Source organism: Hyalella azteca, unplaced genomic scaffold (assembly GCF_000764305.2).
Source record: "Hyalella azteca isolate HAZT.00-mixed unplaced genomic scaffold, Hazt_2.0.2 contig11473, whole genome shotgun sequence".
NCBI classification, from domain to species: Eukaryota; Metazoa; Arthropoda; class Malacostraca; order Amphipoda; family Hyalellidae; genus Hyalella; species Hyalella azteca.
This window is the reverse complement of record NW_025941472.1, coordinates 311,806-327,427: the sequence shown is the minus strand read 5'-3', so window position 1 is coordinate 327,427 and position 15,622 is coordinate 311,806. Positions and strand designations below refer to the sequence as shown.

Sequence of the window (15,622 nt, the reverse complement as noted above, 5' to 3'; positions counted from 1 at the left end):
TAATTTTTTATACACTGAACTTCGATGGTAATTTATTTTGCCTGAACTTGTCGACTTATTGTTAATGTTTAAAACAATTTTACGAATTAAATTAGCAAAATTATAACAATTTTCATATCACATATTAGCTGCACATATCATTTGCGGACAGATCAAAAGTTCTAGCATTTTTGAACTCGCATACAATTCTCTTTTGTGTGTTAGTGTCAATATATCCTAACCACGTTCGCAGGTATGAACAACGTTTCGTAAGATATTTATGGGTTCGCTACATTGACATCGTTCTATATGGTCAGCCACAGTCGCGATTCTAGTCTCGTATGGGTAAAAGTATAGGTTACCATAATCAGTGTAAACTACCCTCTGTAATATTGCTTCTATGGTCATACAAAATTGACGTACTGGTCTCGTCAATGTCGCGCGCGTGTGGCCTACATGCATGATGAGCCGGGCAGCAGGAAGTGTGGTCGAGATTTCTTGCTTTTCATTTGATCGACCCCTGTCATTATCCCTGCCTGGACCCATACTTTCAAAAAAAGTTAAGAGATCGTAAGTTCATCAGCCAATCATTGACGACCTTTCAAGCAAAATCCACCAATCATAGACAAGAAAATAGAGCGTAAGTACTTACGTTCACTTAAAGAGTTTTGAAAGTAAGGCCCCTGATCCCCTCAAAAATCCACCAATCATAGACAAGAAAATAGAGCGTAAGTACTTACGTTCACTTAGCGAGTTTTGAAAGTATGGCCCCTGATCCCCTCAAAAATCCACCAATCATAGACAAGAAAATAGAGCGTAAGTACTTACGTTCACTTAGCGAGTTTTGAAAGTAAGGCCCCTGATCCCCTCAAAAATCCACCAATCATAGACAAGAAAATAGAGCGTAAGTACTTACGTTCACTTAGTGAGTTTTGAAAGTATGGCCCCTGATCCCCTCAAAAATCCACCAATCATAGACAAGAAAATATAGCGTAAGTAATTACGTTAACTTAGCGAGTTTTGAAAGTATGGCCCCAGATCCCCTCAAGTTCCGCGAAACTCGTGTAGCTTGCATCTTTCCTGCTCTTGCGGCCACCCATAATTGCCGTGTCTACGAGCGAGTTTTGTGCCCAGAAAAACGATGTCTCGCTTCCGCACGCTTATTTCGGCATGCGTTTTACCCAATTGAGTTATCATGTTATCCATTGTAATTTTCAGTCGTGGAGGATATTACTGTCAAAATTGCAATTTCGTTTTTTTCTCGTTTCGAAACGAAACGAAACGTTTCGAAAAACGAAACTTTTTTTTCGTTCGTCGAAAAAATTCGTTTTTTTTTTTCACTGGACGGTTCTTAATTAACCGGCCTGGTTCTGTTTTAATTAATCTCAAGTGTTCTGTGTATAGAATTAGGATGCGTGTATGAATTTTTATTGCTCATACTTTTAAAGAGCCCAATCGGCATGAACTATTGTTCCAAACCCAGAAACATTTGGCCAAAGGGCTGAATTCTCGGACTGCAGTCTCGGTCGCATGCCGCGTCCGGAGTTATGAGAGCTTCCTAGAAGCTTTGTATACTCAGAAGACAATGCCTCTTTTGTTCTCAAATGCTGGCTAATGCAGCATCAATCAATCAAATCTTAATTGCTCGGAGCAGAATCAAAAATAACTTGGCTGCTATGAGACCCTCATCTTGTGATGGCTTCTTGGTAAAGGGCTTCAATGCTCGGAATACTAATTTTCTAATTGCACAAGTGCTGAAGCTGAACTATATCAAGATCTTTGCCCACGTTACCTATAGTGCTGCGTGGCAGCTTCACAGCGACCAAATGAAGCCCCAGTGTCTTGGTGTGTTCGAAAACACTTCCTGTTTGCGTGGCTCAAGCCTGCGGTGCCTTATGCTTGTATCGACGTGTCCTCGGGTACGATACAAGTCCTTGTGCATTCTATAATGACCTCCACTTCCTATCTAAAAGTTTATTTCTCAGGTCTTTAGTATCCTCGGTCTATTTGAACAATTCTCAGTACCTTAGTTATAGTATCTTCGGTTTAGGGGACGATTTTCATATAGAAAATACTTTAAAGTATTTAATTCTCTGCCATCGAACAATGCTGTCATGCCTGTTTTACTCTCTACACTTGAACTTGGTGGTTATGGTCCGTCATAAGAAAAGAGAGAGCGAAGAGCTGTACTCCTCCGCAGTACCTACACGCTCGGGAGTAACAGCAACACATCGCTGGCCACACTTTCTCTTCCGGCAAGCAGCAGCGTTACAAGATGAACCTCGCCACTGATGCACGTGTTGACGATCTTACTGTTGTAAGATCATCAGCACGTTTATTTGCTCAAGATTGATTTCCATGTAATTTCTAGCTGATGGATGATGTATCGACTATCCACTTCATCCGCAACATTACAAGCTTGGCAAAGTATTTAAGAACACTTTTACGTTGAAATACGCTATTTGTGTGTTATTTACTGTTAGAGAATTTAGATAAAAATTAATCTAACTTTTCTACATTGAATTCAGATGATAAAACATCAACAAAACCTTCACAAGCTTCTGAAGGCTGTACCTAAGTGTTTAGATCGTTAGCAACATAATGAAAATCAAGTTATCTTTTTGTTCCTTGCGACGTTTCCCTCGACAAATGATAATGTTATGGAAATTGATGCGGATTCTGGCAATGCAGGCATTTATATTGTACGTCTAGTTGGTGGATGCTGTACGGTTCAGTGGTGAGCTATAGCAGCACCTGCATACTCGAACAATCGCTCCATTATTGCGCTCCATTATTGCGCCTTACTACATTCGATCTGTCAATCATGGCCGTCGTCTCTTTCCGGGCGGAACGAAACAAGCGAGGTACATATATAGGATAAAAAATGCTCACGTTTGTGTTGTAGTTACCATATTAATAGCTTTTTGTAAATGCTGAGGAATGGCACTTCGATTGCACACATCATTAATTTATTGCAAATCCAGCGTGACTCTGCTTGTAGGTACAATATTGTTTATACAAACATGTTTTTAGTTACTATAAATTGTATTTTATAAGTTGTCACATTTTTCCTCTTCTAACGCGTATTGGTTCACGTTCATCTGCAATTTGAATTAGTAAATATTGTCGTGACCGGTAAGCGTAGCCCGCGTTTGGTTGTGAACGCGAAGCCCTGACGAGATCGTCGACAGCTCGCTGCCTGTGTGGCAAATCGAGCATCACTCGATCAATCATTGAACTATGCACGATGAAGTGATGAGCTTCCGTATGTTATGCCTCGTTATTTACGCTGCACATGACCCTGACCTCGAGTTGTGTGCTCTTTAGGCCGCCATGCTATGTGTAGTGCCATGACGAGCGTTGCCTGTGGTCACCGTCAGATAAGATCAAAAGCTTCTTGATTTTCTGAGCTCTTGCAGCTGGTCTTTGATTTCACTAAGCTCCATTCCTGACAAATTGCGGGCATAGTTCAAGGCACAGAAACTCTTTTGTGTCAGAGGCACAGCTCTTATTCAAACTTGTACCTAGAATTACTTACTTTATTCTAATTTGTGTTGTGCAGCATAAGATCATTCATCGTCCGCAGCGTGTTCCTTAATAATTAGTCGCTGTTAGTCCTCTTATCCAAAAGACACTTTGAGTATGCAAAGGAACTAAATTTGTATGCAATCGAACGAAAACACATCAACACATCATTGGGTTCATTATTTGGCGCGGGCGTCAAAAGCGCCTTTGCTTGTGCAATTCAGCGTGCATTGCAGCGACACGGTGACGTTGTCGACACGCTCGCTGCGACAACCTCTTGACTCGCGGCTAGAAACACGCGCATTGCTCGCGTGAATGAGGTCGGGCTGCGACTCTAGCGGTACCCTGGCGTCGGGGGAATGCTTGAAGAAATTTTACTGTTGTCGTGTTTGCAACTGGTATTTCAGGCTCTGCATTCAAAATTACCTTTTTTAAGCTGCGATAAATAATTTATTGTTAGGTTAGGTTAATAATATAGAGCTACGACCTTTTTCCTGGGTGTCCGACATCTGTCTTTTTTTTTAGTTTAATTTATTCTCTCATTTATGGTGCATGGTAATAAAATGCCATCTTAACCCCTTAATCTTAATATCGGTATTGTTACAATGTACGTATGGTGCGTGGCATATTTCGCACTTGTAAAACTATTGATGAAGTCTGTGTGGAAAAAATATCAACGAAAATCTATATCTAAAAATTTTTTTTTTTAACTTTTTCCTGCACCAACAGGTATAAATAAATAATCAACCTCTACATTCCCATGGATACAAGTCGTATTTTCCTGTTCCGGCGCTATATTTTTGCGCTAGTTTATAGAAGAATGCTCGTGTTGAATATGTGTTGAATATAAATAGCTAATAATTGTAGTGTAATTGTTTATTGCCATGCAGACGCTGAAGCTGGAGCTGGAGCTGCGCGACGAACGCGTGGCCGCCCTCACCAAGCAGCTGGACGAGCTCTCCGTCTCGTCTCAGGGCGACCAGGAGGTCACTCAGCTGCGCAAACTCAAGCACGACCTCGAGAACAAACTCAAGGACCAGGTGAGTGCTATTGATGTTCGAGTAATTTATCTTGGTATTGATATTCGAGTAATTTATCAGTTTTGGTACTGATATTCGAGTCATTTATCAGTTCTGGTATTGAATTCGAGTCATTGGTTTGGGTGACTGTAATCGACCGGACTCGAAAGCTACTTTGAAACCATCCTGAAAGTACGAATGCATGCGGAACTCGAACACTGCATGTGTCTAAAATTTATAGTCGGAGATAAGGTTCACTGGGGAACTGTAAGCTGACTTATATGACCGAAAAACTTGGGTAGCGCTGTAATGACTTGAAAACTCGAGTCGATGATCAGGAGGCAAAAAGAACTTATGCGCGGACTTGGGACGTCGGCTCCTGAAAAGGTTAACCCAAATAGACTGATGAACTAAATTCAAATAACAAGATCTGACGATTGTAGAATACATTCCGTACATAGAGACTGTTATGTTGCCGTCGTCTATAATTATCATGCCGAACTCACAGACATGTCATGGCTATCAGAACGGATGCTTTCTCTCTCTCACTCTCTCTCTTTCTCTCTCCCCGCAAGTCTTGTCGAGATCTTGGGCGCCGTGTCGCTTGCTCGTGCGGTTTTCAAAATGAATTATGATCGGTTAAACTAACTTTTGTTTCTTTCATTAATTTAAACATGAATCTTTTGGTAAAACAGGTATTACCATACATTGTTTGAATTCAAGTTCAGTTTCGTTTAAACAATTATCCGAAGCAGGACTGTGATGAATCCCACTTCTTACGCCGGACGCGTGTATTGCAGCTCTCCGTTAGAAAGCGTGCTTTCGAGTGGCGTTTTTTTGCTTTGTCTTCAGTGATGTTTTGAACTGAACAATTCTGCAACACGAAAAACATTGCTAATTCACATGCAACATCTTTATTACATTTGTGGCCATGTTTCTTGACCTTGTACTCATGCTCTCTTGTCTTTACGAAGACTGACAAGAGTTGGTCTAAAATTCCTGGCATCTAACGCATTTTGAAATTACCGTGTAAGACACCGACAATTTCTTAATTCTACTGCTTAACAAATTTTGTTGTTGATGCGGAGGAGTATTCATTATTTATTTACAATATATGTGTATTTCTTTGGATTGTTTTAATAATTTTAGTCTAAGTATGATTGTAATTTATAATAACTCTATCACGCAGTATTCGTGCAGCTAAATTGTCGACGAAAAAATACTATAGTTCAGGCATCCGTAGACGTTAAAATCTCGAATACGACACGATCTTTGAAGCTAGAGACGATCTCAACTAAATGTTATTTTCTTCAGAAATAACTGTGAATGTTGCTCGTTGAGGCACAAAAATGCTATATACTATATTGTGCTATGCCTGCGAGCATTCAATGAACGGCTCGCTGTATTGTGCTATGCCTGCGAGCATTCAATGAACGGCTCGCTGTATTGTGCTATGCCTGCGAGCATTCAGTGAACAGCTGATAAGGATACTGAGGATACCTTAGTATCCTTATCCCTAAGGATAAGGATACTAAGCTCGCTGTATTGCAATGCAGGAAGAAGAGCTGGACGAGCTGGCCGGTCAAGTGCAGATGCTGGAGGCAGCGCGCACTCGCCTTGAGATGAGCAACGAACAAATGAGGAAAGAACACAAGAAAGAAGTGCAGCAGAGGGAAGAAGAGGTCGAGGAAGTGCGCATTGCCGCCCAGAAAAAAGTTAAAGGTAAAGCAGTCGCCTGCAGATGCCAGTATGCTAATGCCTTGGCTCAATTAGGCTACTCTAACCTCCGATGACCTTCAATGTGGCCATTATATATATTCACACTTCATTAACAACCCTTACCAATTTTTTTAGAGTCTTTTTGTGCCCGCAGAAAATGTCTTTATTGTTCATGCAGCGAGTAATGGTTTTATTGTTCACTCAGTTTGTAAAGACTTTATTGTTCACACAGGGAATAATGTCCTTATTAATCATTTCAATGGTCGAATATTTAGCTTGTTTCTTTAGCATTTATTATCTTGTTTAAGCATTCACTCTTATAACCGTTATTCCCTTAGCTAAGCAGTTTACTTAGCTAAGCAGTTTAGCTCTTGGACAATAGCAGTTTACCCTTTATCTTTCTTAATTGCCATCTAATACTCTGCTGTTATCTGAGTTCACTGCTTATCTATCTCAATCTTTTAATTTTTGCGACATAAACTGATAAGTTGACGTGTTGCAGCGCTGGAGGCGCAGGTGGAGACGGAACACGAGGAGCGTACACAGCTGGTGCGGGACAAGCATGAACTGGAGCGACGCTTGCTGGAGCTCCTGGACCGATCCAGCGTCGCTCCTGACGACGATTTGGTGCACAGGTAGAGTGGTTACTTGGTGCACAGGTGTGGTACTTGGTGCACAGGTAGGGTACTTGGTGCACAAGTAGGGTGGTTACTTGGTGCACAGGTAGGGTGGTACTCGGTGCACAGGTAGGGTGGTACTCGGTGCACAGGTAGGGTGGTACCTGTCTCTTATACACATCTAGATGTGTATAAGAGACAGGTGGTACTTGGTGCACAGGTAGGGTGGTACTTGGTGCACAGGTGTGGTACTTGGTGCACAGGTAGGGTGGTACTTGGTGCACAGGTAGGGTGGTACTTGGTGCACAGGTGTGGTTACTTGGTGCACAGGCTGTCTCTTATACACATCTAGATGTGTATAAGAGACAGGTGTACCGAGTTGCACCAAGTACCACCCTACCTGTGCACCGAGTACCACCCTACCTGCTGGTAGGGTGGTACTTGGTGCACAGGTAGGGTGGTACTTGGTGCACAGGTAGGGTGGTGCACAGGTAGGGTGGTACTTGGTGCACAGGTGTGGTACTTGGTGCACAGGTGTGGTACTTGGTGCACAGGTGTGGTACTCGGTGCACAGGTAGAGTGGTTACTTGGTGCACAGGTGCAGTCATAAGGCTGCCACGGGCACGACTGTTCGCCCTGTACACTGTGGACTCAGGCTTGCTGTATTAATTAAATGTAAATTAATACACGTAGTGCACTTCGGCATGACGTCAGTTATCACCATTAAGTTGTTGAAATATTTATTTTAATTCGCGAATAAATTCTTGGTTGGCCCAACTTTTATATTGCATAAATGTAACTTAGTATATGTAGAGCATTTTGCAGTTTATTCCAGACACCGCAAGAAACTCATTCTTCTCGGTTATTGCGTAAAAGAATTGTATTCAAAGTTTTTTTTTTCTTGCAAGACTTTTCTTCATATAATTCTTCGTTTTAATTCTCATTATCAATTCTGATTTACTTTGTGAGTTACAATCAAGATTGCTAACGCTCTCTGCATCTGATCAAATGCAAGTTTTCAAGTAAGCGCTAATAAATTTTTTCACATTTCCCAAATGCAAATACATTACTGTCTATACTTTTTTCACGTATAGGTACATCCTGTACATGCTTTCTCCAAGTCTACTGCATTCCTGTAATACTTTCTTAAAGTAAACATTGCTGAATATATTTTCTTCAAGTATACATTCCTGTAATACTTTCTTAAAGTAAACATTGCTGAATATACTTTATTCAAGTACTATACATTCCTGTACATAATTTCTTCAAGTATACATTCCTGTACACATTTTCTTCGCGTATACATTCCTGTACATAATTTCTTCAAGTATACATTTCTGTACACATTTTCTTCGCGTATACATTCCTGTACATAATTTCTCCAAGTATACATCCCTGTAATATTTTCTTCAAGTATACATTCCTGTACATAATGTCTTCAAGTATACATTCCTGTGTATATTTTCTTCAAGTATACATTCCTGTCTTTGTTTTTTTCAGACTGAAGAAAGACCTCCGCAAGACGAAGGCTCTGCTCAAAGACACTCAGACGATGCTGGAGAAGACGCAAACCGACGGTCCCAGCAAGCTCATCATCCGGCAGCTCAAGACTCAGGTCAGTAGACGCTCATATTATTGAGTCTCAAGTGGATAACTAAAAACTACCAGCGAAGAGTGTACTTGACGCTAAACTTTTACTCTAGAACTATTTAGGGGGCACCGGAGGGCTCAAGACTCAGGCCAGGGGCCACTTATATTATTGAGTCTTGACTGGATAACTAAAAATTACCACTGCACCAGCATCATCATGCGGAGCCCCGATGGCCACTCATATTATTGAGGTTGGCCTCGATAACTAAAAATTACCATCGAAAAGTGTACTTGACGCTAAACTTTTAATCTAGAACTATTAAGGGGACCTGCCACCCAAAATCTTCAATTTTGGCATTTTTGTGTTTTTGTGCTCATCTGAAAGCTGGAATTCTGCTCTTTCCAATGGTACCACTACCATCGCTGTACGTCAATATTTACGTTAATGACGTCTCTTTAAAGGGAAGCGGGTGGGAGAGTTCTTTAAGTAATTAGATATAAAGAAATTAGCTGCTGAAATCTTTGAATATAGTTTCTACTTGAGTTGTACTGCAGTTACATGCTTAGTCTCATCTTAAAGCTGACATTCTGAGCTTTCCAACGATACTACTGCGATTCATGTACGGCAATATTGACGCAGATGGCCCGCCTTTATTTGGGGGCGGGGGGTGGAGTTCCTTCAGTAAATAGACCAGAGAAAATTACAGCGGCAAGACTACATATCTTGGTGTATCTGGCATCTGAGCTCAGTTACCTTCCTAACATTGTACGTGGAGGTGCGCTACAAGTTGCTGCTTGCATCCTTGAGTGGACTAAGCTACAGAAGCCTATAATTTGGTATCCATGCTACATTGAGTGCCTATTTCGAGGCGCGCGAGACTTTGTCGCGCCGTCCCGAAAAGTTCAACTTATGCAACTTATTGTCACGGAAAACCTATCTCCTCCTACAGTTTTCAAGCTACATCAATGAGAGTTATATCATTCGATTCGTAAAGACCATATCTATCGACCTATCTATCGCTTTTTTTGAATTTGTGCATGGTTCGTCTTATATATGGGGGAGAAAGGGGGGGGAGGGGGTAAAAAAAGTGAAAAAATGAGAAAAACGCGCATAAAAAAAACTATGGGGAAAATGAAAAAAGTGATGGTATAGTTGATAGGTATGGTCTTTACGAATCTAATGATATGTGTCTCGATATTGTCGGACGATATTTGTGGGAGGAGATAGATTTTCTATAGTACCCCTTATTTGTCCGTTTTCTATGAATATCACGTTTTCTATCAATTTTTTCGAAAAATTCATAGAAGTAAAATGTTATTATTTTTACATTTTACGTATGTACGTGAAGTTTCATGATGATCGGATAATAACTGTAGGAGTTAGAGGCTACCTCGATTTAGGGTAGCAGGTCCCCTTAATATATATATATTTATTGGGTTCGGGATGCGTACTTTAGGTATCTGATAATGAATCGCACGGTCAATGATTGTAAAAGACGAAATTCTGTCGGAACTAAATACATAACATTTGTTGTTTTTATCGAAATGCATTGAGATTTATAACTTCAAGGGCGGTGTACAGATTTCAGTATTTACGTTCACCATTTTCTTCACTTTTGATCATGCAATTCAAGCTATTGAGGGAACTTAACTTTCATTGTACCATTATATTTGGCAACTGAAATCAATCTTTTTGACCATAACAAGTTTACCAAAACATCTACTTGACGACATGTGAGTACCTAATCTAATTGCGCGATCCTCTTCCTATACAATATTACTGTTTTACACTGTAATAACACAGTTGTTTACAACAGTACACACAAAACAGTAATAACACAGTTGTTTACAACAGTACACACAAAACAGTAATAACACAGTTGTTTACAAAACAGTAAACTGTGTGTTTACACAGTAAAACAGTTATTTATTACTGTTTTACACATTACTGTCTTTTCATATACCGTACTATAGAAAGATAGTCTAATATCATACTATATTTTCTTCTAATACCATCCAGCTCCTGGCATTAATTATCTTATAGTACTATCTTGGCCCAAATGAGGGCGGATGAACGATAATCAGAGGCGGCGATCCATCGATCGTGGCCTGGGACTGCTACGTCCTTAACAAATACTAAGGATCTTAAAATGCCATTGAGCCATTGTTCCCACCTGCAACTGTCCCCCTTAACTGACGCAGCTGGAGGACTGCGAGTTCGCCAAGACCGCGGCGCTGAAGGCCCGCCAGTCCGCTGACGCAGACCTCGCTGAGCTGCAGGTCTCCTTGGAGGACGCCCAGCGCTGCCGGAAGGAGGCCGAGGACCGCTCGTCTAGGCTCCTCAAGGAGAAGACCGAACTCCAGACGCAGGTACTGGCTATTAATACTGGCTATTAATATTACAAGTACTGGCTATTAATATTGCAAGGTATTGCAAGTACTAGGCTATTATTATTAGGCACTGGTAACATATGTTAAGTCTTAGCAAAATTGCAGGTAGTTACACGCTCCAATTAATAACTTAATGTAAATGTTCTCTTATTCGTATGCGAGTGAACTGCCGTAAATATAGACAGACGTTCAAATTGAATGCTTCCATACGGGTTTTATAATTCCTGAACCGTGTTCACATATTTGAATTTCTGGAGAAGACAATTTGTTGCTTGTGTTAATTGTTTACTTGCGTGTTCAGCTTGAAGAGAATGCGAATTCTGTAATTCGTGAACCGTGTTCACATATTTGAAGTTCTGGAGAAGATAATTTGTTGCTTGTGTTAATGCTTCCATACGAGTTTTATACTTCCTGAACCGTGTTTGCAATACTTCAATTTAGATAAGAGAATTTGGTGCTTGTATTAAGTGTTCTTTTGCGTGTTTAGCTTGAAGAGAACGAGGAGCTGCACGCAGAGACGCTGAAGAAATACAAGTCGACCGTGTCACAAATCTCCGTCGACCAGATCACGCTCTCTGAACAGTCACAGAGAATAGCCGAGCTCGAGCAAGAGAAGCAGGTACGATGGCAAATATTTCATTTTAACTTTATCTGTATTCTTCTTCTTCTTCATTACTTTAAGTTTATCTGTATTCTTCATCTTCTTATCTGTATTCTTCATCTTCTTCATCACTTTAAGTTTATCTGTATTCTTCATTTTCTTCATCTTCTTATCTGTATTCTTCATCTCTTATTCAGTTTATCTGACTTCTATCTTAGCCTTAGTTGCCTTTATAACCCATTAGGAAATAGGGAGACATTTTAGATTCCTTATTTCACAGCCCTTTATTTTGTTTTTGTTATGTAAAGTGTGGAGTACTTTGCCTACGCAATCATCGAAGTAAATTTTCCTGAAGCCAAATTATTTGAAAAAATTATTGAGGCATCACTAGTAAAAACGGGGGAACCCATATTAGAAGTGACGGGATATTTATATTCAAAATTATAAATATAAAATTTCTAAATTCAGATTGTATGAGGACCAGGGGCTCAGTACGTATATATATATATATATATTCTTTCAAACTTCGTGTTGACTCCAAATATTAACTCTACGTGTGCTAACTGTAAATATGCCAACATATAATCAACTTAGTTCATACTGAACAATTGAAGAACAACTTTGCACATGCAGACTCTTGCTCATCGAGATGAAATATTTTTCTGATATTTTCTAAGCATACTTTTAGGCTGAGATATCAACAAAATACATATTTTATATGCCATTAAACAATGACTTACTTAACATCCATGAATGCACAGCTACTGTCTGGGCTTATCTTTAGGCTGAGGTATCAATAAAACATATTTTACATGCCATTAAAGACTGACTTACTAAGCATCCATGACTGCATAGCTGCTTTCTGGCTTATGCTTAGGCTAAGTTATCAACAAAACCCCTTTTACATGCCATTAATTATCAACAAAATACACATTTTACATGAAATTAAAGAATGACTTAACATGGATGACTGGACAGCTGCTGTCTGGCTTACGTTTAGGCTAAGTTATCAACAAAACACATTTTACATGCCATTAATTATCAACAAAACACATATATTACATGCCATTAAAGACTGACTTAACATCGATGACTGGACAGCTGTTGTCAGAGCGCCTGCTGGAGCTGAGCAGCAAGGTGGAGGTGCTGGAGGGCGAGACCGCCAACATCCACACGCAGCGGATGTTGCAGATGAAAGTCAAGGAGCTCGAGTCTAAACTTGAACTCGAACTCGCTACCAAGAAAAGAATTGAGGTGAGTTTCAATAGCGAATAACTGACATTTTATATAAATCATAAGCTTTCAAATTATCAACATGTTTCAGAAGTATTGAAACTATTTGTTATTTCTTCTTCCTACAATGCCTACTTACATTTGTTTTTACAACTGCACACTCTTGTATCTCATTTTAGCTAACTTTGTATTCTTTATTGACTGCATAGTCGGACTGCAAGGGTCTTGTGCTCATCATTCATATAGTACAAAAGTCTTCATATATCTTACCTTATACCCTTAATCCTATCAATAGTTTGTCTTTATGCGCCATTATTCGATTAATTCCTCCCGCGAATACGGCGTGCATCGTTGATGTTAATACGGCGTGCATTGTTGACGTAAACACGGCGTGCATTGTTGACGTAAACACGGCGTGCATTGTTGACGTAAACACGGCGTGCACAGTTCAGTGAATGTGACTTGTATTGCCGTTGACAGAGCCAAGTGACGAGGCTGAAGGAGCAGGTGGAGCGCCTGAGCGGTGAGTGCGACCTGGCGAAGGTGAAGGAGTCGCAGAGCCTCGAGCAGAACAAGAAGCTCGGCCGTCAGCTGCGTCAGGCCAAGGAAGAAGCCGCCCTCTTCGAGCAACGAAACACGGAGCTTAACTCCAAGAAACAGGAGCTTGAGAAGCAGATGGAGATCATGGAGTCTGAAGTATCCACCCTCAAGAGCGATCTCAAATTAGCCTTTAAGAGAATAGAAGATTTGCAAGTCGCCCTCCAGGGGGACATCTCTGACTCAGACTCTGAGTTATCGGACAGGTCAGTTTCTTTGGATCTCCATGTTGAGCAACTAATTCTTTAAATAAGATTTTTGATAAGAGATAATACCTCCTTCTATGATATGGCATGTGTGTCACTTAACGCAGAGCTATACCTCAACATGATTATATGTGATTGTTGGTTAATTGCATATGACTTGCTTGGGAACATTAACGTTGCTGGATGTATAAGATTCGTCTTGCCTCCTAGAAATACCTGAAGAGCACAGAGTAAGTCTAAATGTCCGTGTTGGAGGCAAACCCCAATATACTCTAGCGAAATTCTGCACTCGAAGTTTCTTGTCATTACTCACATCACTATAATTCTATATCATGATGAAAGCATTTCGCTCTTGCGTCAAAATTTCTACGCTTAAGTACTCAGTGTAAATCGTTAGCCCCTTTGTAATTAATTCTGAGTGCTATGAGCCATTAATGTCGAAGTGTTCGCATGTGCTAGGGTACATTTGCTTACTAACATCTTAAATTTGTGTGCTTCGGCGATTGATTTAGATTTATGATGGAATTAAAACTTTGTCTTGAGTGTTGGGCGATTCATACCGCTTCTTAATGTTTGCATAATAATATATTTATTATTGAAATGGGTCGTAAAGATTTGTGTTTAATAAACTTCTTGAACGGTACTTATGTGCAGCAGGTAACCTCTTTGCAAAAATTAATTTACTCGTATTTGGTTCAATCTTCACTTTAATTCATTTATTGCATGTTATTTCAAATTTAGCCATCAATAATTTGCGCAGAGAAACCTGCTACTAATAAGGTCACCGTTCTAGTCGTAGTCTTTCTATAATAACGTGACTAATGCTACTCGGAATGCTTGCTTATCGCCTGACTTGGTTTGTCTCGTAGCGATACCGATAGCGACACGAGTCTTACCAGATACCTCTCTTCGCGCTCTACCGCCCGCCCAACAACCTCTGCTACAGGAGAGGTAGCTTCTGCTCATACGCTTGACCAGGCTGCAAATGCCAGGTAAATGCTGCGTCTTCTTTGCTGATGGCAAACTTCTTACGGCAAACTTCATGGCAAACAACAGTCATGTTGTTTTCATGGCAAAACAGTCATGGCAAACTTCTTACGCATGTCGCAGCCGGATGAGAATTATTAATCTCGATTAATCTTATTATTTTTTAATCGAGCTCAAAATTAATCTAACCTTTTCCCATGCAAGACAACAGTTTAGAATGAACTGCTTATAAACTGTGATTAAATCTGTATGGCTTTGTTGCTTTTCTGATTGCTTAACGGTTGTATTTCATCATTAATGTTATTTTTTAGCAATAGAGAAACATCCAAAGCGATGGGATCGTTTTCAATATAATTTTGATTCTTGTTGGCATTACAACAAGAATCAAATATTGTGCTGACATTTCTCATTGTACATCAGACATTATTGTTTAAAAAGTTGATTAATGTGATTTATGTGGTACATAGTTTACGGTAGCGCTTTGTGTAGAATTTAGAAGATCCTGATAAAAGTCCTAAGTTGCTAATTGTTCTCATGCACTCTGGGCTCCACGTTCAGAACTGATTTTATAACATTACTGCTGAAATTTCTAGAATTTCTTCTTGATTGTGATGTTAACTTCCAGTGTTAAAGTTCAGAGTTCCAACTGCCCTAAGTTAGGATCAATGCTTTACGAAGTCATTGCTTGGTTTTTCTTATTGCTGTGATGGCCTTGCTTGCACTAAGTAAAAAGCGCCTGTTGTACGTCAAGTAGTTTTTTTGTGCTCTTCGATTACTTTCCTCTATGTCACGCGGTTTCAATTGTATCATCAAATGCATGTTTTATTATACATCAAACAGGCATCTGATTTAGTGTCCGTTTCCTCGCGCAGAGAAGACGATGTGATGTCTCCTGGCGGCGACGCCATGGCTAGGATCGAGGAGGCTCAAGAGGACGAACAGCGCTCGGAGTCCTTTGCGTGATGGAGAAGTGGATCTGGTGTAGAGCTGTGGCTCCTGTGTAGAGCTGTGGCTCCTGTGCAGAGCTGTGGCTCCTGTGCAGATCTGTGGCTCCTGTGCAGAGCTGTGGCTCCTGTGCAGAGCTGTGGCTCCTGTGCAGAGCTGTGGCTCCTGTGCAGAGCTGTGGCTCCTGTGCAGAGCTGTGGCTCCTGTGCAGAG

At 40.4% G+C, this 15,622-nt stretch overlaps 1 protein-coding gene across 1 annotated transcript in view; it reads left to right on the top strand.

Annotated features, from left to right (window-relative positions):
* Positions 1-15,616, top strand: part of LOC108665246 (mucin-5AC) — a 36,196-nt gene extending 20,580 nt beyond the window's left edge. Inside the window, exons 9-18 of the mRNA XM_047882858.1 lie at positions 4,395-4,544; positions 6,080-6,245; positions 6,745-6,877; positions 8,360-8,474; positions 10,652-10,819; positions 11,328-11,459; positions 12,543-12,695; positions 13,155-13,477; positions 14,347-14,469; positions 15,337-15,616. Coding sequence (XP_047738814.1) covers positions 4,395-4,544; positions 6,080-6,245; positions 6,745-6,877; positions 8,360-8,474; positions 10,652-10,819; positions 11,328-11,459; positions 12,543-12,695; positions 13,155-13,477; positions 14,347-14,469; positions 15,337-15,427 — 1,554 coding nt within the window. The 3' untranslated portion in view covers positions 15,428-15,616. The remainder of the gene's footprint in view (positions 1-4,394; positions 4,545-6,079; positions 6,246-6,744; positions 6,878-8,359; positions 8,475-10,651; positions 10,820-11,327; positions 11,460-12,542; positions 12,696-13,154; positions 13,478-14,346; positions 14,470-15,336) is intronic.
* The last annotated feature ends 6 nt before the right edge of the window (positions 15,617-15,622 follow it).